General features: G+C 41.6%; 1 protein-coding gene across 2 annotated transcripts in view; it reads right to left on the bottom strand.

Moving 5' to 3' along the window:
- PCDH10 (protocadherin 10) overlaps window positions 1-22,028 on the bottom strand; it is a 32,097-nt gene extending 10,069 nt beyond the window's left edge. For both annotated transcript variants that reach the window (XM_041482298.1, XM_041482299.1), the window contains exons 1-4: window positions 19,421-22,028; window positions 17,898-17,956; window positions 17,247-17,353; window positions 7,854-8,159 (exon numbers count right to left, since the gene is read on the bottom strand). In XM_041482298.1, the coding sequence (XP_041338232.1) occupies window positions 7,854-8,159; window positions 17,247-17,353; window positions 17,898-17,956; window positions 19,421-22,018 (3,070 nt within the window). In that variant the 5' untranslated portion in view covers window positions 22,019-22,028. The remainder of the gene's footprint in view (window positions 1-7,853; window positions 8,160-17,246; window positions 17,354-17,897; window positions 17,957-19,420) is intronic.
- Window positions 22,029-22,233: the final 205 nt, after the last annotated feature.

The raw sequence follows: 22,233 nt of genomic DNA, 5'->3' as shown, positions 1-22,233 counted from the left end.
AATACCGATTTTACAGACATTACAGGAAAAGAAGCAGTTGAAATTCTGTATTTTAAGACTAATTAAAAGTATAATTTTCTTTTAAATAAAACTCACTAATTTTTTAAACTTTTTCAATTACTTTCCTGCACTGTAGCTGGAAAGAGTTCTAGAATTATCTAAGATAAAAGGTGTTATGTAAACTCAAGGACGGTCGCAATTTTTAATCAGTATTTTGTACAGCGCTGGGTACTGTTAATTCTGCCCAATACCACAGTTACACAAACAGATTGAGGCAAATAGTATTTAATAGCTATCACCTGTGCTTTAAAATTAAAAAGAAAAATGTGTATTTCACTTTCTTATACTCATTATTTCCATAAAAATTGATTAAAAATGTAATTTATAGGCTTTATTGGGCTACAGCCAAGTTTTCTTTGCACATTTATATATTCCTTTCTAATCTGGCTTTCTGAACTATCCATTTCCTTTCAATTGCTGCAATAATGCTCTGTAAGTGTTCTTCCCCTTGAGCAGGAGCTGCAAGAGGAATACATTCTGAAGAAGAATGTGAACCAGTCGTGAACGTAAGATAAAATACCTTTCAGAAGTTATGCAATAAACACTGAGCAGTTGAATCATCAGAAGTGGTTTACACAAGATCATAAAGAACCTACTATTATGAGTAAAAGTACATCAGAGTCATGCTCTCCCTCAATTATATTCTAATTAACACACACGTTTAAGTTTTATTTCAGGTGTAGGAGGTTTCTTCTAAGATTTATTTACCTAACAGAGATGATGTATCTGAAGTGGCAAACTTCAGGTATGAGGAAATAAATCTCAGCATTTCAAATATAGCAAATATGGGAATGCTCTACTAGACTTTTTAGAAAAGAACAAATTTCCCATTAGGTTTCTTAGCATTATTAGATGGTGGCCTTTCAACTCATCCTCCATTTCTGCTGAGCAATTTTGCATGTGCAAAGTCATCTTCATCTGTGCAGAAATCAGAGCTGCAGCCTGTCCTAGGGATAAACCCTGAATAAAAGTCAGGAGCTTCACTGTGGCAGGATATCCACATAGTTTTAACTCTTTTTGGCCACAAAACTGTACTATCCATGAAGGAACAACTCTTTGACTGTGCACATGTAACTTGTTTATTCACACCAATAAAAATTAGGTTTCAGTACAACTTTTTAATCCAGCATGATGATGTTTTCTTCTTAGACCAAGTACTGCAATATACACATGCAATTTACTGGAGGTAATTTCTTGGTTTTACTTCTACGTCTTTTTACTTCAAGTGGGTGCAAAAATCACAAATTGAATTTAAAAACTATTAATGAAGGGATCAGACAGCTCACAAATTTATACCTGATCTGTATTAGAAATCACGTAGGCTAATTTTAAAAGCAAAAATGCAGGCAGGCCTCATTTTTTAAAATTAATCAAGTGTCCCATTCAAAAAAGCTGTTATTGATGTTTATGTAAATGGAAAACTATTATGTCCATCACAGCTGTGATAAAACTACCCAAATAATTTCCAGAAATGAGATGTAACTAAACAAATAAAAAATGAAAGGAACGTCTTCTTCCATCATATCGACTGTACCAAAGTGTAATTTCTTTTCTTTTTTTTTTTTTTGAAAGTTGTTTCAAGACAGTGAAGACTTCTTGCTTAAAACATCTTTTCAAATATTTATGTTAAACATCAGCAGAAAATGTTGTGTTACAAATCCTGGCATACAGAATTGGGCCTTTATGATCCCAACTAGATCAAAATACACAATAAATATTTACATGCACTTTTTTATTCCTTTGAAAAATAATCAAAGGATTGTGAAGCAATTCTTGTCCTGGTATAAATACACAAACATTTTTCTCCTCCAGGTCATTTATTCTAATCTAATTCAGGGATGTGGATAATGACTATAAGTTAAACTGTGCTTTGTGTCAGCTCTGTGGTGGATTATTTTAAATAAATTAATGGTTCAATTTGTAAACATTGAACAGTTAAAAAGCTTTTGAAAACTTTTACATTTCATTTGTAAACAAACTCAAGTTGGATAGATCAGGTTGAGCAGGTCAAAAATATTCTGTAGAATGAAACCATCAGATTTCACATGTACTTTTACAGAAACACAAGGACTTGTACTGGGACCAAATCGTGTTCAGACCCTCCTGGCATCTCTGCTGCAAAGGGACTCAGCAGCAACCCATGCAAAGAAGCACAGGCATGGGATGAGGCCAAAGTTAGATTTAATTCTTTGGATGACACTAACAAGTCTCATCCAAACCCTCTGACTCTGCAAGCCCAGAAGTATGTGGACCTATCAAAGGGAGTGCTGTTGTTTAGAAACCATGCCACACAAATCAGAATATCCCAAGAAAGGGATTCATTCCCCCTTTCCAATTCATACTGCTTAGACACCAGATCTTTGGGTAGGAGACCAGCTTTTTTATCCACTATGTCCTACCTAACATGATAAAATCCTGATTCATACATAAAATATGCTGATGGTGGTGGCAATACTTTCTGTGATGATGATACCTTTTCATCAGTGAGGATGAAAATGCCTGAGTGTAGGTAGAAAATGTTGCAGAGCTAATTGAATGGTCTACTTTAGAATACAATTATTATTTCAGAATGTCTTCCTGTATAAACCACTGTTATTTCATGCAGGAGATTGTGCCCTTATGTAGTTTATTTTAACCTGCTTTCAAAGAAGATTAAGCATTGCCAAAGTAATTTTTTTAGAGCAAAATAAGCATTTCTATATTGAAAGTTCAGGTGTTATGGCAATTTTTGACTGGTTTTGTATATTGAAAAAATCCTAACCTTTCAATAGGAAGAAAAATTATTCTGTCGCTAATGTCAGTATGAAACTTCAGGAAAGCTCTAAAGCATTATAAAATTATTGCCCATCTAGAGTGAACTAAAATTATATTTTAAAAAAATGAAAGCCATATCTTATTAATTATAGACAAAAATACTCCTGAGGTAGATTTAATGGTGCTGTTTCAACTGCTACCATCTCAGGATCTTGTTCAAAGCATTAGAAATAGAGCAGAATCAGACTGATCAGGTATTCTTTGTGAAGATAGTGTCTGTTATATATCCTACAGAATCTGGTCCAACAGAGTTTGAATATTGGATTAGGAGTTTTGGTAACTATAGGAATATTATTTATAAAAATAATGGCTAATATAACCACCACTGAAAGAAAAATCAACTAGAAATGGTTAGTATTGAAAACAGAAGAATTCTTCAAAAGCTACATTTATTTTCCTTATGAGTGTTATTTCACTTATTTCTCCAGTCAAGTTCCAAATTTCTTTCATTTTTTATGAACATTCAAATCATTATGAAAATTTCTTAACTGTCTGCACAAATGCAGTGTTCAAACCACATGGATGAACAACAAATAGTAATGTTAGTTGCACAGTAAGAAGAATATGTAAGTTAGGAGAATCCTGGAGTCACATTATGAGGAAACTATTTTCAAAAATCCTACAATTTACTGATCCCATCATAACTTATCACTTTTACTCATAACAATTACATAAAACTTACATAAATATATTCTTCAAAATATATTATTTAAGTATGCAGAAATCTACTTACATTACATTTTGCTCAGAATAATACATAGAATATGTATGTTTATGTGGAAATTGGTGTGTGAGTAAGTCCAATGGCTTAGACCAGCAAGATGAAAATTTCATGATGGAACAAAAAGAAACTCTGTCAGGTATGAGATTTGTATACTTTTCTACATAATAATTTGCAATACAGCTGCTTTTTTCACTTAACCAAGCAATGGCCTAAACCTCCAACCACAAAGAACCAAATACCCCAATTCCCACTATGTTAAGCCTTCAGCTTCAATCATGCTGCACAAGTTCAACAGGTTACTGCAATTTTTGTCAAATTGGTATCATTTTATCAAATGTGTGTGATCTATGTGTATTTTATCAAATGTTCATGACCCTATTGCCCTGCAGTTGTTTCTCTGCCTTGCTGCTCTCTTGCTGTTGAGCCCAGCAAACAAAAGCATGCAGTTTACTTCCTCAGTTCTCAGGCAGCCTCCTTCACTTCCCTTCCCTATCACAGCTTGCCTACATTAATTAGTACTAAGCTTTTGATATGACTTTGCACAGAGTTATTTTCAGTATTGTTGCTGCTATGCCATGTGTTTCTATGGAATGAATAGACTGTCTAGAGGAACACAGTGACATGATCTGTGTAGGGGTTTAGTAGCACTTTTTAAAGTGTATTTTCAATTCAATTCCCTTTTTACAACCTAGTATTTTATTTCCTTCTTGCTGGCTTTGTGCATTGTGGAAAACTTCTCAGGGAACTATTCCACGGTCTTTTTTTCTCAGGATGAATTCAAATTTCTCATGCTAATATGCATCACCTTCTTGATCTTTTTGAAGGTTCTGTACTGAATGTACACATTGGAGGAATCCTGAAGCAGACACACTCCTGTGGCACCATGAAAGCTCCACCTAGAGCTACCAGCTAACCTCTGGAGCCATTCACTAAGGACACAGCTCCAGGGAGTGAGCTCCTCAGCATTCCCAGTGTGCTGACAGGGCTCTGCAGCTTTCCATTCCAGAGCCAGGTACCTGGGAAGCAGAGGAGGTTTGCCCACAGTTCACTGTGCATCAGGGGTATGTGCTACTCGAGAGCCAGTGCACCCAAACCCCTTCATGACATCTGCAGACACTGCCCCCTTTTTCTGATTGCTGTTTCTAGATAATTAATTCTTTTAAAACTCCATAGATTTCTGCATAAATGCTTGGGGGACTCTGCTTCTGCTGAAATGTTCCATTTACCCTCATGATTTTTTCCTCTTAGGCACAAAGTCTGGTAATGCTTTGCCCTATGACAACACTTGATTATTTTAGGAGCTTCTTCTACTACACTCAAACTGTGCTAGAGGTTTTTTTTTGTTTTTTTGTTTTTTTTTTTGACAGTTCAAATACACTCTATTGATTAATTCTCACTCTATCAAAATTCTAATAGATTGACAATCTTCCTGTATTACTTTCCTGGTCAGATGCCAGCTACCTTGTTCCTACAGCCCCTAAATTACAAATGTATGCCCTATGCCGAGGCTTCTTATTGGTCTCTGATTTACAATGTTTTCTAGTATATTTTTAAATGACAAACACAACTTCTGACATTATTTGGTTAGCAGCTCCTATTAGAAGCTAAAAACTGAAGAAACACATGATCAACTGACTCCTTTCTATTCATTTTAGTCAATTTTTTCAACAACATCCTCTTCCATTTTTCATACATTTAGTTAAAATGCTTACCTGGGAAGGATGCCTGCCTATCTCTGTCCCTCCTTGGGTAAATACAGATGCAAAGAAACAGTTTAGAATCTCTGCCACATCCTTGTCCTCACTAACTGCAGCTCAAGAGACTCACCAGTTCTCTCCTACCTTACTACACCTGGTATCTGGAAGTTGTCTGTATTGTTTGCATTCCTTTGGCTATTTGCTCTAAGGTGTCCCTTTTATGTTCACTAATTACCATCCTCAAAATCACTAGCTAGAATTTCTGCTCTTTTCTGATCATTTGGTTTAGATATTTTTTTTAAGACACCTTTTAAACTCAAATAGTTTTTGCATTCTGCAATACACTTTTTATTCTTTGCTGCTCATTTTCATGTGGCCATTTTCAAACGTTTCAACTTTTTATACAGTGTTTTTGCTTAATATGAGGGTTCTGTTTCATACATTTTAATTATTTCTTTTAAAAAGTCATTCTGCTGACAAACTGATTTTGACATGGTTTTCTGTGTGAAGAAGTTGAATTTAATTTTATTTTTAATTGCAATTACCCAGTGAATCAACTAAGGTTCCTTCCTAAGTCAACTTCCTCTTATATACTTTTCTTACCTTATTTGTTTAATACATTATTAATAATAAGTTATTTCCTCATTTCTACAACTAGTGCTCACTTTCTTTTTGTTGTTCCTATTCTTTGCTATACAATTATAATCTAAAATAAAACAAAACAAAACAAAGCATAACCAAAAAAAAAACCCCACCAAATAAGGGAAAATAAAGCAGAGAAGCATTACTCTTTTTTTGTAGAAATTTTAGCTTCGAGGTTCAAGGAAAAAAGTAAAACTAAATCTGGATTCTCAAGTGTGGATTATGCAATAACACTCATTTATTGGCTACTTCTGATATTTTACTTCCAATTGTTTATGCCCTTGTGCCAGGAAAGTGCAAAATGTAGATCAAGGTCTCTATGTAATGACATTGTTCAACAAACTACTCATGCTAGTGTAACGAAATTTAAAATTCCTAAACTACCAATGAAACAAGTTTGTCATTGCTATTTGGAACACAACTCCCAGGCCTAGAACAAATCAGAACAGAACTACCATTGTGGTGTCCCCAGATAACAATCATCATTGCAACATCCATACTGCATAAGAACCCAGTTGTGGTTGGACCATCTAAAGATGCTACCAAACTCGTTAAATTAAAGTTAAATTTTTAACTGAGGTGACAGTGATTAAATGAATGATGCTAGATTGTGCCTTAGTGCTGAAGAATGTTTTGTAGAAATAAATGATGGAAGATCAGTTCAGGAAAGACTGAAAGTACTGAAATTTCACACCGGTCTTTAGAATATGACTAGATGATTGGCACATGACATTTTAGCCCAAAATAAGTAATTCAGCTGCAAATTAAGCTGATTGTCTCAGGACAGGTTTTTAGCAAGGGCTTTCACAGATCAGAACCAGTAGCCAAATTTAAAGTTGTCAGTAAAGTGAATCTAAAGCGTAGAGTGGTAAAAAGGCCTCTCCTAAATGAATGCAAATACCAGGACAGCCTATTTAGAAGGGAAAACTGAGTGGTCTGTGCTGAGAATGATCTGTACCAAAGATCTTCACATATCAGAACTGCCATCACACCACCCCTCAGAACAACTAAATGCTTTAGGAAAATAAATAAATTAATACAATTCAGAGAGATTCTTTTCTCTTTTACCCTCATCTGCTGTGCTAAAAGACCTCTGTCGCTTTAAAAAAGGGTCAATATTGCAGTGTAAATGTCTTTGGCCTATTTGGATGAGATAAACATCATAAATTCTCCATGTTAAGGAAGTTAGTCTCTAATAAAATACAGAACGCATCAAATAGAATGAAAATACATATTAGATCAAAGTGCTATTCAAGGGTTCTACAGCTGGCTCAGACTCCAAAAGGAATTATGAAGGTCTTTTTGAGATATATCACACTCTTTCATGCCATATAACCATAGTCAAAAGGTGACTAAAGAAAGAGGCAAGATTTTGGAATGAGACAGAAGGCACAGAGGTGCACTTACAAGAGTTAATAATATGTAGGCTGAAAGACGATCAGACCGAAGGCTCTTCCTCCTTCCAAACTATGTAAACAGCTACTTCAAAATAATATACATACTGTTCACTCACAAGCTACTTCTCAATTATAAAAAGAAGCTCCTAGAAGCTCTCTCAAATTTACTCTAGTCTTAGAAAACACTAGCCTGGCAACACCAACGTTTAAACCATCTACCAAAGAAAATTTTAGAAATAATCCAGCATCAGAAAACAAAACTGAGTGACTCCCCCACTAATATTAACTGACACTTATGTTGCTGACAATGATGTCACACTAAAAACAAGCAAGATTTTGGTTTTTTTTATAAAAGCACTGTACAATGCCTTCCTCACTGGTGCCTGAATCCAAGAGAAGCCGTTTCCCCTCCCATTCCTAAGATTGTGCCTGTATTATTCCTAGCATGAAAAGCAGAAAGAGCTAATTTTTGTTCCTGCAAAGGGAATGCTTCCAGAGAGCTTTTTCAACAGTACTTACTCAAATATGGTGGTTTGTAAGGCGCTCGTGTATTAGACAGCAGTCCATCAAACTCCTTCCTCTCCAGACTGTTGTGAAGGGCCTTCTCTTTGCCAAAGGTGGAGAAGGACCTTTCTGCCCCGGGCTGGGCTTCTGGTGTTTCAAACACTTCAGTGTCTGGAACGGAGTCCATGCCAGGTACGTGCAGATTGCTGCGGTAATCTGCAGCTTGGCGTCCATCGGATGGAACAAAGGAAGGCATCCAGCACCGATCTGAGTGGCCCAGTGCTTTACATTCCTCTGTGCAATTGGAGAAGAGGTCCATGCCTGCAAGCATGAAAGAAAAAGAAACTACAGATATAAGCTTCATCATCATGAACAGCTGCTGACAGATAAGAAAGATTATGCCAAGGAAAGAGAAGTGGAAAGAGAAATGCCATAAGAACTTTTTCCACTAGATTCATCTCCTCAACAACACAAAAAAAATCTAGCTGTCCAGTCTTCAGAAGTCAAAGACACCCTGTAACACGCATAACTAAATGCTAGAATGCCACACACAAAAATACCACAAGAAGAAGAGCATCAGAGGTTCTGTCTCACAAAATAACTTGCAGATCTCACTATTTAGAGCCCATTCATGCAAGGTTCCACTCTGCTTGTAGGTTGAATGTCTGCAGTTAACCCATTGAAAATATGTGCTTAGGAACATGAAGGAATTGTTTCTACATAAATGTGCCTCTGACCAAAGAAATTGAAAGTCTGCATTTAGAAATCACAGATTCATTTATGAAATTAAACGTTAATGAGTCCTATAAAAGGACTATCTGTGCATACATCGGTAGAGAGATGTAGCCTATTGATATTAAAAGCAGATGTTACAAAGTAGGAATTGAGCTTTCAAAGTGATCAGGAGAGCTTATTCAATCATTGCATCACTCTTTCAGAGATGGTTTACATTGCTGCTGCAGCAGTCCTTGCTATTATCAAGTCATCCATGAAATGGGACAGAACCCAATAATAAAATACTGCAATTAGCAGTCCAAAGGCAACTGCAGTCCAGTGTGATGTGGCTGTAAATACTATCGAAAAAATTGTTAATACTTCCCCTATACAAGCAAACAATTATCCATGCCAACACCAAACTGTTTGCTTACAAATCCTTTAATGCTATTAAGATCTCGAATGACAAGCTATGCTGCTTTTGACTACTTTTAGAGCAGCCTTTCTAAGGAATATTTCCTGGCTAAGAGTCACTAAGTCATTGGATTATACTTGAGAGGACTGGTGTATGAAATCACAGGGACAGAATAAAATAAACCAGCATCTCCAAGTTGGTTTGTCCTGCTTTCAGGTGGGATAGAGTTCATTTTCTTCCTAGGAGTTGGTACAGTGCTGCATTTTGGATTTAATATGAAAATAATGTTGGTAACACATTAATGTTTGGATAGTTGCTCAGTAGTGCTTACACTCAATCAGGGACATTTCAGTGTGCCATGTCCTGGCAGTGAGGAAATGCACAAGAAGCTGAGAGGGAGCATGGCCAGGACAGCTGATGTGAGCTGGCCAAAGGGCTATTCCATACCAGAGAGCATCACGCCCACTGCACAAACTGGGAGGTGGCACGGAGGGGCCAATCACTGCTCAGGGCTGGGCTGAGCATCCATCAGTGCCTGGTGAGCAGGTGTAGTGTGCATCATTTCTGTCTTCAATTTAATTGCTCTCTCTTTCTCCATTTTGGTATTATTATCTTTATTTCAATTATTATGCTATTCTTATCCCACCCCACAACTTTACTTTTTTCTGATTCTCCTTCCCATCCTAGGAGAATGAGCTAGCAACTGTGTTGTGCTTAGCTGCTGTTTGGGTTAAGCCAACACAATCTTCAACATCATACTAAAAAGCAGAACAGTAAAAAATTCCTCCTTTTCTTGTATTTATAGAGAACTGAGCATCTTAGGTGTGTATCAAAACTGAACTAAATCTGTTATAAACATTGCATTTACAAGCACTTCATTAGAATTACAAAAAAATAACACTTCTTATAACAGAAACAGGGAAAAAAATTTGAACAGCTGTAATATAGAAGAGAACACAGCCTTAAGCTGTGCCAGGAGAGGTTTGGGTTGGACATTAGGAGGAATTTCCTCACAGAAAGGGTGACTGGGTGTTGGAACAGGGAGGTGGCAGAGCCACTGTCCCTTGGAGGTGTTTAAGGAAAGACTCAAGGATGTGCCTTGAACTTAAGGATGTGGCACTCAGTGTCATGGTATGTTTGAGAAGGTGGTGTAAGGGCGCAGGTTGGGCTCAATGATTTCAAAGATCTTTTCCAACCTAGTTGATTCTTGTAATAAGATTAATGTAATGTAGCCCATTTACCAGGGAACATTGTAAAGAACTGGATTAGCTTGATCTCCAGTGTTAGGATTAATATTAAGAATTCTACCACAGTTTTGAACTCTAATTTGAATTATATTAATAATATTTATGTAATATCTCATACTACAGAAAAACAATCTCTTCAGAAAGGAACAATGATTATGAGCTGTCAACAAGTTCTTGAGTAAGAAAGGCAATCATTTAGACAGAAAAAAAATCATGAGGAAATGAGAAATAAAAGCTTTTTGTTTCAGATTAATCTCACTTTATAATGACTTTTTAATTTTAAATTAAGCAATATACAATGCCAGGTCCAGTTTTGATTAGAAGCTTGCCGTGATAATTGGCATGCAGAAGCCTGAAAATAAATTTCTGATCAGTGAACTGTTGAAGAATGCAAATGTGAACTGCAGATATGCTTAAGGAATCAGACGAAGATCATCAGGCAAGAAGAAAAATAGTACAAATATAAATTCTGGAGTGGTAGTAGCTATCAAAGACTGAAAAGAAGTATTTAGATGCAGGCTTCCCAGAAAGAAATTAGTATCTAACAATGTTTATAAAACTCTGTGTATGTATCTTATGTATTGAAGTATCTGAAGAAAAATATTTTTTTTTCCTTTCCAAAGATTGAAGGGACAATAAACACGAAATAGCTACAATTTTCAGACTTCTTGGCAAAGCCACATGTAAAAACCAAACAGCCCTACATATTACAGTTCCACTTTGCTGATAATGTATCAGTGACCATATTCATTCAAGCTTTCCTGAAAGACAGCAGGAGAAAGAAAAACTTAAGGGTAAATATTAAATTATATTTAATCTATGGAGAGGGAAAGATTAGAAAAATATTGTTTTAAGTATACACATTTAAATATATACCCTTTTCTTCCCTTCATGGATGTTTATTTCACCTGGAAAATTACCTTCATTCATTTTACTATTTTGTTCTCGCATCAGCTGCTAAACTGCAAAATGTCTCTATCCAAATATTTTTTTTTGCTCCCTTTTGAATACTGCTTGTCTAGTGCAGTGCACTGAATAGTATTATATAACAGCTTATTATAAAAGATGTTATAGCCACTATAAATCAGGATTTTTAATAAACAAAGTAATGAATATAGGGGATATAAAATGTCAGCTTGTACTGCAAACTTTTTCTCTCTTTGAGAGAAGCACTTGTAAAAAGAAAAAGAAAACAAATTATATACATTGGAATTCAAATATATCCCACTGGAACACATAGCTAAATGTAAATGCTTGTTTCGAATGGGAACAAAATGTTCAGAGAGGCAAGGGTTAGGAATTGTTCCAGCTTGAAGCAGTCACAACAGTCCCTAAGAGTTTAACAGGTGCAGAACCAAACCCTCGGGTTTAGTATTTTGACAGAAAAGAAATTCAAATTAGCAGCTTATTTTCAAAATCCCTGGGCAGCCATGCAATTTACACTGCCTGTGGTATGAATGCTGGCTATTCTTCCCCACCTTTCTCCTGTGGGTCACAGCATAGAATTTTCTGGCTCTAATTGAAAAAGATTTAACACACGGTTGGGGAAAAGTAAGGGCTATTTGCTGCTTTCCAAGAAGGAAGGACATATCAGGTAAAGAAGTGAGACGCAGCACAGAACTCCTTCATACCCCAAGAATCCTGTTCTTGATTTATAAGAAAATGTTCGGTAGTTTAACACTTCCATCTCATTTCCTTCATAAACCTGGCTATATATGTATGCATACATATATATATAAATATATATATGACCCTTCTGAACTAAACTATCCATCATAATTACAAGTCCACATTAAAGAATAATGCTTTGTATTTTTATTTCTCCTTTAGTTATGCTGTTAGACCTTGCACATGCAGATAAAATGAGATTTTTTTAAGGTGACTCTGAATTAGGAATTTCAAATGCTCTTTGTGGATACAAAACAGACAGGAGAGTGCACTGAAGTTGTGACAGTGACAAGCATTGCACTACTCCAAATGCAGCACACACAGAACAACCCATGGCAAAGGCCACTAGCTCACTCCTATTTTATTACCAAGGGGGCCAGTGGACAATATGAACTTTGCCACAACCTTGACTTTGCAGATTTTAAAGGAAAACAAACCCCTGCCCCTCCCTCAAAAGCTGCCAAAGATTAGGAAAGGTGTTAATAAAGTTTGATGTCTGAAGTACCGGAACTCAGGTGCTTTGAATCACGTACTTGGCAGCACTGCATTTTGGAAGTGTGTTCCCAATTTGCTTCCTTTTCATATTTCAAAAGCAGAAAATCAGAATTTCTCTGTGAGTTTTAATTGGTTTGAAAGACTCTTCTGTCAAGGCAAAATAATTAGGCCTAAATTCATTTTTAAATAATGTGTCCTTTCTCAAATTAATTGAAGGGAGAAGAACCATACACCAAGAGCAACAAGTGAACACTTTCGTATGCCTTACTGAGATGTAACAAAAAATAAAAATACAAATTAAATGCTGACAAAGTATTTTCGCAATACCATTACTGAGAGGGATTTTTCCCCAGTGTGTGCAATTTTTTCAGAACTTTGCCTTTTACTTGGAAATAAATGATGCTTCTGTTTCTCCTGTGCTAGTTAGATGCAAGACAGGTGTGATGTAGGGAGCCAGACTTTCTCAGAGCTCCTATTGCCAGGAAAACTATCCATTTAGTTAGATTATCAATGAGCAAGTTACTAATTTCCCTGTGATTCATGTTTTGTATTGGTAAATAAGGATGATGATGCTAACCTACTTGGTAGTTATCTACTTCAAAATTGGACTTTATGAAACAGAGTTATTATCACTCTTTCTTGCTAAGTAATTGGTGTGCTGCCTTGGATAAAACTGACTTCATCTGCATCAGAACATGAATAAAGACTCAAATATATTGAATATTCAGCTCTTCCAAATCTCAGCTTCAAAGGTTTATCTGGACCACTGAGATGTGAACATTATTAACCATGCAGGCCAAGGAAGAAGAGGGGAAAAAAGAAAAAAAAAATAGAAATAGCACTTAGCTTCAGTCAAAGCACTTTTCTAAGCCGTTTTCATGTTCACTCTCACTTCATCTGAGATAGACTTTTTGCTCAAGTGATCTTCAAAACAGGATTTAGCTGTCAGCCTGCATAGGCTCAGAGGAAATACTGGTTTTCTCTGTCCCTTTATCACTGAAATTCTTCTTCTGACTTCTCTTATTCTTCTCCTTATGGACACGGAAATATTGCAGCTCTTCTGCCATAATGAACCCTCTTGGCATTCAGCTAATCTGTACTGAAAAGGTGTGAGCCAGTGTTTCACCCTGTGCCTTTGCATTAAACCCTTACCAGTTCCCTTCATAAAATCCAACAGGAAAAGCCTAATTTCAGGTTTCAGCCAGTCACCAATGTAAACTGTCCAAAAACAGATCAAAAAAGCTGATACATTTTACAGGATATACAAGGCAGTGCAACTACTTGGCTCCTCATCTTGGGCATTCCTCTCTGAAGTGCCTCTGAGATATTGTGCCAATTCCATGAAAAAAAAAGGGTAATTCTGTGAAGGACTCTGCTTGGGAAAGCCAAGTAGCTAGTGAGCAACCGTAGGAAATAAATTGATGGCACGAGTCCAAATCTTACAGGACAGGTGTCTAATCATACAATTTAAATGTACACACATGCAGAGTATTAATTGGCACCCAAGCTGGCAGTTTCACAAGGGAGGCCAAGAAATTAATCAACCATGGGAAATAAACTAACCTCATGCTTGAGAATTACTCCTACAGAACACAGCTGAAATACAGTGCGTTAGTAAGAGGCAGAAGTGTTGTGTGAGTTGTGTTTGTTCTATAACAAGTAGCAGCTTTTCTCTCAAACATTGTCAAAGAGCACAGGTCATTAGAACCTAGGTTTGAGAAACCCCTCCTCTGTCTGCCAAAAACCTCCTGCACATCTTCACCTTTGTAAAGTCTTTTTTCAAAAAGCTCAGATTACTAACCCAGACAATGAAATAACTATTCAACCCACAGAAAATTAGGATCTTGAGCATCTCACTCCTTGCCATTCCCTGCCAAAAGCAGATGACAGTACTTTAGTACTTCGTCAGTGTTAAGGCAGGCAAGAATGTGGAAAATTATGAAGCATTTGTGTGTTACTTTAATGGGAAAAAAGAATCCCTTACATGCATTTCAGCATATTTAAAACATGATTAAATCACTTTTAAGAAAATACATTTTGTGAAAAGGTGAACTATGATCTAATTTCAAAACCCAAGAAAACATTCTATGATACGTAGAACAGCATAGTTCAGATTTTTCACTAAATAACTGTGCACAATAACACTGTGGCAGTGTGATGGATTTTCATCCTACATGTTTTCCTTCCAAATTAATAACTGACCATGACACCACAGTTTGGACTACTACAATGGACTACTACAGAATAGCTACTTGAGTGCCACAGGACTGTTCAGTAGTGACAGAGGTTCCATGCTGAACAGCAAAATGTTTTGCCAGCAGAACATGCTGCTGACTAAAACTGATGGGGAGTGAGTTTTGTCTGCCAGTGTGAATTACCTACTAAATATTTTTAGATGCTTTTGAAAATAAATATGATGCTGCATTGTATCAGGTAGCATCTTGGAGGAAAAAAAAAAGCCCAAACTGTTGCCATGTTATCAATCAGTGTGCTTTCCTTTAGTAATATAGAAATAATTGATTATAAAGCATCAGAATGACTAAAGCAATTGAGAAGGCATTTCTTCTATATTTCCTCTAGCCATTCGAGATCAAAACAGATTCATCCTCCTTTTTTTCCCCATAAAATTCATTCCCAAAAGCTCATAGCAAGAGTGAAGTTTTTAGTCAAAGTATCTTGTCATCTCCGAGGTAAAAGGGCACATTCTTTGCATTAAGCCAGCATGATTCAGCCCAAAACTTACAGGAAAAGTAAATAATGTGTGTGAAGAAGATTAAAGCAGTTACTACCGAGATCTGTATTGAAATATTTATTTGGGACTAGCATTAAAAAAATGGTGCATGAAAATTATTCTCAAATCTCAGTACCAATATATGAAATTGGTGTATTCTGAGTTTTCAGTTCAAACTACTAATTGTGAGTAGATCAAGCCTAATTGTCAGCTTTCATTACTGACTATGTGATCACCACTGAAAATACAGAAGTTCACAAATCACATCAGATTCTTAAATGATTTGAAATTATTTAAAAGTACAGAACAGTTTTTCTCCACTACTTGATAAAATAGAAATAAAGAAGAATTTACCCCACTAAGGATCAATGCCAAATACGACAAGTATTCATAGTCTACTTTTAAAATGGAGGGAAAGCATAAAGAACAGAGGCACAACAATAACAGCACAGAATGCATCTAAAAGAAAATAGCTTTCAGTTGATGTGCAACTATATGATTATATTCCCACCATCAGTCAAATCCAGCCCCTTTTGCAGATGTTTATTCTTTTCTCTCCTATTTGGTTATTATGGTTCATTATGTTGAGGGACTAAGCTGATTGAAATGTTCATGGAGATGACTGCTGCAGTAAAATGCGTAAAAGAGGAAAAAAAAAAAAAGGAATGCAGGGAGGGCAGGAGGAGAGAGAGCTTTTTATAACTCAGTAGCCCTGATTGCTGCATCAGAAACAGTGCAAAAGAAAGGGTGGGGGGAGGCTAAATACATGGCTTTTTCGAACAATAATAAATCATATGCCATATATAGGCCAAAAATGAAAGAGGCTCTGTGTTCAGATGTAAACTTCTGGCAAGACCTGGTTTGTTGTCAGGTTCCCAGACACAAAATAGACACTCTGTTCACTTAGCATGAAGCCCTGCAAGAAGCAGGGAGCTCCAGAGACTCTTGGCTCTTCTCAAGTCTCATTAGGTCTGCATATTAATGACTTGCAGCAATAGAAAGAGGCCCTGTGGCAGCCTCCTCTTCCCCTGGTGCCTGGGTTTCCCATCGTTAAGGGCACAGTGACTACAGCAGCAAGAAAATAGGGGACATTAACAGAGCAGGCGGGTGAGGCAGCACTGCTGTGACAGCACTGGGTCCCCCGCCCTGGTGCCTTCTAAGGTGGGGGTCGGGGTGAATAAAAAAAAGGAGAACTGACAGTAGTCTGTATGACACAGTTGTAGCAAATCTTTATACGTGACAGAGCACAAAGGAAACAAGGGGAACGGCAGCACTGTGTAGCACAAAGATGAACCAGACCTGGGGAGGCTGTGGTAGGAAAGAAAGCCCAGCACTTGTAGCTAAAATGCAGTGCAAGGGTGAGCGTGAATTCTAATGCACAGGCTCTGAACAAATGTTCCTTTCAGAAGCAAACTGACAGTATGAGAACTAAGACAGCAAGCCCTACATATGGGCATAACACTGCAATGTGTGTATTTCCTAAGTGATTCATAGTCTTTTAAAGCCTTTCTTTCCTCTGTCAAGAAAATGTATTTAATGATACCTTATTAACATGGAGACCACTTGCACTATATGGTGCCTCAATTTGAATTAACAGACAATCCTCTGAAAATTCTGAGGTATTACACATTCAGAGCACCCAATGTGTCTCCACTGATCCCCTGCAAAAAAAAAGCCCTCACAGTCTGGCTGTCATTCAATCATTGGGTTCATTCTTTCCCTTGGGAACTCCTCCTTCACTTCTCATTGCTGTGCCAGCTGAAGTGCCTACAAAACAGAATTGCTTAATGCTTTGAAATTCTCTAAATCTGCCATAGGATAAAATGTACTATAAAATGTACCAATAACTTGGTTTTAATGTGCAGGAAGTTTTGCTGCAGTGAATGATACAGTACAACACAACAATTCCCATCCCCAACCAAATGAATAAAATAAATTCAGCCCTGTGACCAAAAGAGGTTCAAAACTGCCTCCTTGTCCAGGCAACTGTAGCAGCAAGCTGATGTAAACCCATCCTCCCAAAAAATAAACATGCTCACCTTATTTATACCTCTCTTGTATTATATTCCTGTAAGTAACTGTTCCTTCTAGTCTCCCTACTTAAAGATCCAATATTTCCATTCTCTTATCAGACTTACCAGAGGATTGACCTCGATTAGTGGCATCATGATCACTGTCTCCTTGCTCACTGTCTCCATGACCACTGTCCTTAGAGCTTACTATGTCTGCTTCCTGGAATGCAGAACTAGACACAGAAACATCTTTACATTAGAATAAACATGAAAGAGGAACTCATAAAACATTCTTCCGCCATCACATGGCCAAACACGGCGCTGCATTCCCCCCACTCCTGCCTGCTGCACGGCTTCCACCGAGGTGCCCTGCCCACCATGAGCAAAACGAGCAATTTTCAGACCTTGCAAGGGCCAGCAAGGGTTATTACTCCTCCTTGCTTTCATGTAGTCGGTAAAAGTAATTTGGTAGCATTTCCTTAAGCTGGTTAGCTGAATTTTAACTCAGCGACACAATGTTTTCTGGGAGACCCCACAGAAGCATGTTATTAAGTATTTGAAGCACGTTAGACTAATACAAACTGAGACTGTGTTCTCTTTTCAGTCAGTTTGGAAAACAGTTTAGAAAAGCTGTAATTCAAACTTATTTAGTGCATCTACATGCATTCGACTTCCCACTGCTTTACTACCCTGTTATGTCTGTAGTAAACACATTTCTGCACAGCATTCAGACTTGCTAAAGCATGCATGAGGAAACCAAGGCTACAGAGCTCCTACCTGTTTACTCGTCGGGGTCTGTCAACTAGATAACTGAGCTCAGCACGCTGATGCTTTGTCTAGGAGAAAAAAAATTATTGGTAGATATTTTAACTCTTGATATTTCTGTAACCAGCAGCAGAAAATACACAAAGGAGCAGCTCACCATATTCGCTATAAATGGCAATGCTTAGCTGCAAGTAGGCCTACAAAATCTGTTTCTAGAATGTAAGGGGGGGGAAAAAATCAGCTCTTAGTCACTCAGACGGGAAGGCACGAGGGATTTTTTCTGGAGTTTTTTGAGACAAGACTCTGACGTTTTCTCACAGTGCACACTGTTGAGCATCACAAGAACTCCCACAAAAAATTAGCATAACTATTTCTAGAGTTGTGGACTACTTAGATGGTACTGGTATTGCTCCATAAGGAAAAAAAAAATACATTGAGATACCCTCAAGTCATTAAAAAGGCAGCAGAAGCCAAGAGTTTTGTAGACATTTTGAGGCAAGGTCAGTACTACAAATCAATATTAGAAATTTCACTGCAGAACTTAATGCCTTAGAACATACCATTCAAACTACCTTTGTCAGACTGGACAACACTCAGGTTTCAGTAGGGTAAGAGAGAATGTGAGGTTTTCACTAGTGCACAGGCAGAGAGGTGCTGACAATATATATGAGCTAACCCAGCACAAAATGATTAATGAGAGAGTAATGTGGCATGGTAAATGCTTTAGTAAAAATTCTCTGCACACCAGGTAACACAACATAGGCAAGATTGCAGGGGACATTAAGTCTCAGCACACAATTTTACAGAAACTCTTTCTTGATGGTCTTCTTTGCAAACTTTGGGGTTATAAAGAGCAGTGCAGACAGAGTCAAGAAAAGTCAATTATTAAACCCTAATTCACAAATTAATTAACGCTCCTGCTAACTACACTGATTGTCACAGTCCCAAAGGGGGTTTCCCCCAAAGCTTTACTTGCACATGAAAAGATTTCAGGACGGAAAAAGACACGGGTTTAAAGCGTTGCTTCAGAACATCCTGTGATTACACCCTACGTCACCTCAGCCCTGTCAAGCGGAGAGATTCTGCTAAGAGCTGTAACCCCCCCATCTCTCAACCCACAGGCAATCCACTCACAGCTACCGCTGCCTCGGGGGGATCTCTACGCCCCGATGCTGCCCAGCCGGGGCCGGATTCCTTCAGAAGCAGCGGAGGGGGGTGGGAGGGGGACTCAGGGGGAACACGCGTGGCTGCAACAGCTGCTCAGCCCGAGCGGGAGGGAGCCAGCGATGTGCGTGTGTGTGTCTACCCCGCAATCGCCTCTGAGACCCCCGCCTGTCGCTAAAGCCTCCCAAAGAGGAGAGGGCAAAGCGGGGAGAGACAGAGGACGGATTAAAGGAGATAGAAGCAGGATTGGGAATGCAAAACGCCTTTCGCGACGGGAGAGGAGGAGGAGCGGGAGCTTCGGGAAGGATGCTCGGGGATGAAGTCTGCAGGGGCTGAGGGGGATGTGGGATGCCGGGGGTGCCGGTCCTTACCTCGCTGGACAAAATGCTGCCGTTGGAGATGATGTCGGGCTGCTGGTCGGCGTAGCCGGTGACGATGGCCCCGCAGGGGTTGTGCTCGGCGTCGGTGCTGCGAGAGGGGCTACAGGGCTTGAGGAACATCAGGTCGGTCTTGGCGGACTCGGGGGTGAGGCAGACTTGGTAGCAGTAGTTCTGGTTGTGGTGGTGGGAGCCGAAGCTGCCCGACTCCTCCACCGGCACCTGCGCGGGGTTGCTCGGCACGTTGGAGCTCTGCACCAGCATGATGTCCGACTTGCTGAGCTTCTTCTTGCGGGCCCGCGCCTGCCGGCTGCAGCAGGGGCAGCAGCAGCAGCAGCCCAGGCAACAGTCGCTGGCCAGGCAGGTGTAGATATTGAGCTTCTTCTCCTTCTGGCAGCGCACTGCCAGGACGATCATAGCCAGCAGGAAGATGAAGGAGACGGAGCCCAGGGCGATGATGAGGATGAGGGTGAGGTCAAGCGAGTTATCCCCCCCGGAGCGGCTGGGGCGATGCTCGCCGGAGCCGCCCCCGCCGCCCCCCGCCCCGGTGCCCGCGGCCGGGCCGCCGCCGCCTCCGGACCGCTCTCCCGCGCCGTCCACCAGCACCACCTGCACGGCGGCGGTGGAGGAGAGCGGCGGCTGCCCGTGGTCGCGCACCTCGATGACCAGCTCGTAGGGGCGCTGCGGGTCGCGCTTGGCCGGCACTCTGCGGGCCGTCCGCAGCTCCCCGGAGCGCCAGTCCATGCGGAACAGCCCGGCCTCGTTGCCCCGCGCGATGCTGTAGGTGAGGCGGGCGTTCTCCCCGTCGTCGGCGTCCACCGCCGCCACCCGGCTCACCAGGTATCCCGGCTCGGCGCCGCGGGGCAGCGCCTCCCGCGCCGGGGTGCCGTTGCGGCCGGGCAAGGGGCTGACGATGGCGGGAGCGTTGTCGTTCTGGTCCACCACGATGATGTGGACGGTGGCGTTGCCGGCCAGCGGCTGCGGCTCCTCGCCCGCGTCGCGGGCCTCTACCTGGAAGCTGAACTCTTTGAGCTGCTCGTAGTCGAAGGAGCGGAGGGCGTAGAGAAACCCGTTCTCGGAGTTGATGGAGACGTAGGTGAAGACGGACATGCCCTGGATCTGGCTCTCCAGGATGGAGTAGGCGAGGCGGGCGTTGGCGCCCTGGTCGCGGTCGGTGGCGCTGACGGCGTAGATGTAGGCGCCGGGCACGTTGTTCTCGCTCACGTACACCTGGTACACGGGCTGGCTGAAGCGCGGCGCGTTGTCGTTCACGTCGCTCACCCGCACCTGGATGGACTTGCTGGTGCTGAGCGACGGCTCGCCGTGGTCCCGGGCCACCACGGTGAGCGTGTAGGCGTCGCCGCCCGGCTGCTCGCGGTCCAGCGGCCCCTCGGTGACGATGGTGTAGTAGTTCTTGAAGGAGCTCTTGAGGCGGAAGGGCGCGTCGCCCTGCAGCAGCTCGCACTGCACCTGCCCGTTCTCCTCCGAGTCGCGGTCCGAGACGCTGAAAAGGGCCACCACGGTGCCCGGCGCCGCCGCCTCGCTCACCGCCTCCTTGACGGTGGAGAAGCTGATCTCGGGCGCGTTGTCGTTGGCGTCCAGCACCCGCACCAGCACTTTGCAGTGGGCGGGCACGGCGTTGGGCCCCAGGTCCTTGGCTTGGACGTACACCTGGTACACGCTGCTCTCCTCGTAGTCCAGCTCGCCGCTCACCTCCAGGCGCCCGGTGCGCGGCGCGATGCCGAAGAGCTCCCGGGCGCGGGCCGAGATGTGGCTGCTGAAGGAATAGATGATCTCGCCGTTCTGCCCCTCGTCGGGGTCCGTGGCGTTGAGCTGCAGCACCAAGGTGCCCGGCGGCGAGTTCTCCGGCAGCGACACGGTGTAGACGGGCTGCTCGAAGGCGGGGACGTTGTCGTTGGAGTCCAGCACCCTGACGGTGAGCAGGGCGGTGCCGGTGCGCTGCTGGGGCTGCCCGCCGTCCACCGCCGTCAGCACGTAGCGGTGCACCGCCTGCTGCTCCCGGTCCAGCGGCTGGTCCAGCACCAGCTCGGCGAAGCGGTTCCCGTCCCCCTGCGTCTGCACGTCGAGGGAGAAGTAGCTGTTGGGGGTGATCTCGTAGGTGCGCAGGGAGTTGGTGCCCACGTCGGGGTCGAATGCGCTCTCCAGCGGGAAGCGGGTGCCCGGCGTGGCGCTCTCCGAGATCTCCACGGTGAGGTCGGGCTCCGGGAAGGAGGGCGGGTTGTCGTTGATGTCCAGCACCTCGATCTCCACCCGGAACAGCTCCAGGGGGTTCTCCAGGAAGACCTCCAGGTGCAGCAGACAGGAGGGGCTCTGCTTACAGATCTGCTCCCGGTCGATCTTCTCGTTCACGTAGAGTACCCCGGTTTCTAGGTTAAGCTCCAGGTAAGGGCTGCGGGAGTTGGGCGCCGTCTGGAAACGCCGAGCCGAAAGTTTTGTAATGTCCAAGCCCAGGTCCTCGGCGATATTCCCCACGAACGTGCCATGCTCCTGCTCTTCCTGCACCGTGTAATGGAGCTGGCAAAAAGCCCCCTCCACCATCCAGAGCAAGGCAAAGAGGAATAGCACAACCATCTCCAGACGGGGAAAGAGATTCCCCCCTCCCCGACACCACCGCTGCCTCCTCTTCCGAAAGCCACCTCCTCTTCCGAAAATACACAGTACAGTACAGTAGAGTGTGTGTGTGTGCGCGTCTGTGTGTGCGCGCGCGCGTGTCCGCGCCTGCAAGCGTGTGGAGAGAGAGGGATCGGGGGAAGGGAGGGGGGGAGAGGTTGGTTTGGGGGGCTGGG

Source organism: Pyrgilauda ruficollis, unplaced genomic scaffold (assembly GCF_017590135.1).
Source record: "Pyrgilauda ruficollis isolate IOZ18807 unplaced genomic scaffold, ASM1759013v1 scaffold58, whole genome shotgun sequence".
Taxonomy (NCBI): Eukaryota; Metazoa; Chordata; class Aves; order Passeriformes; family Passeridae; genus Pyrgilauda; species Pyrgilauda ruficollis.
Note: the sequence above shows the minus strand (reverse complement) of the source record. Positions and strands in the feature narration are given on the sequence as shown.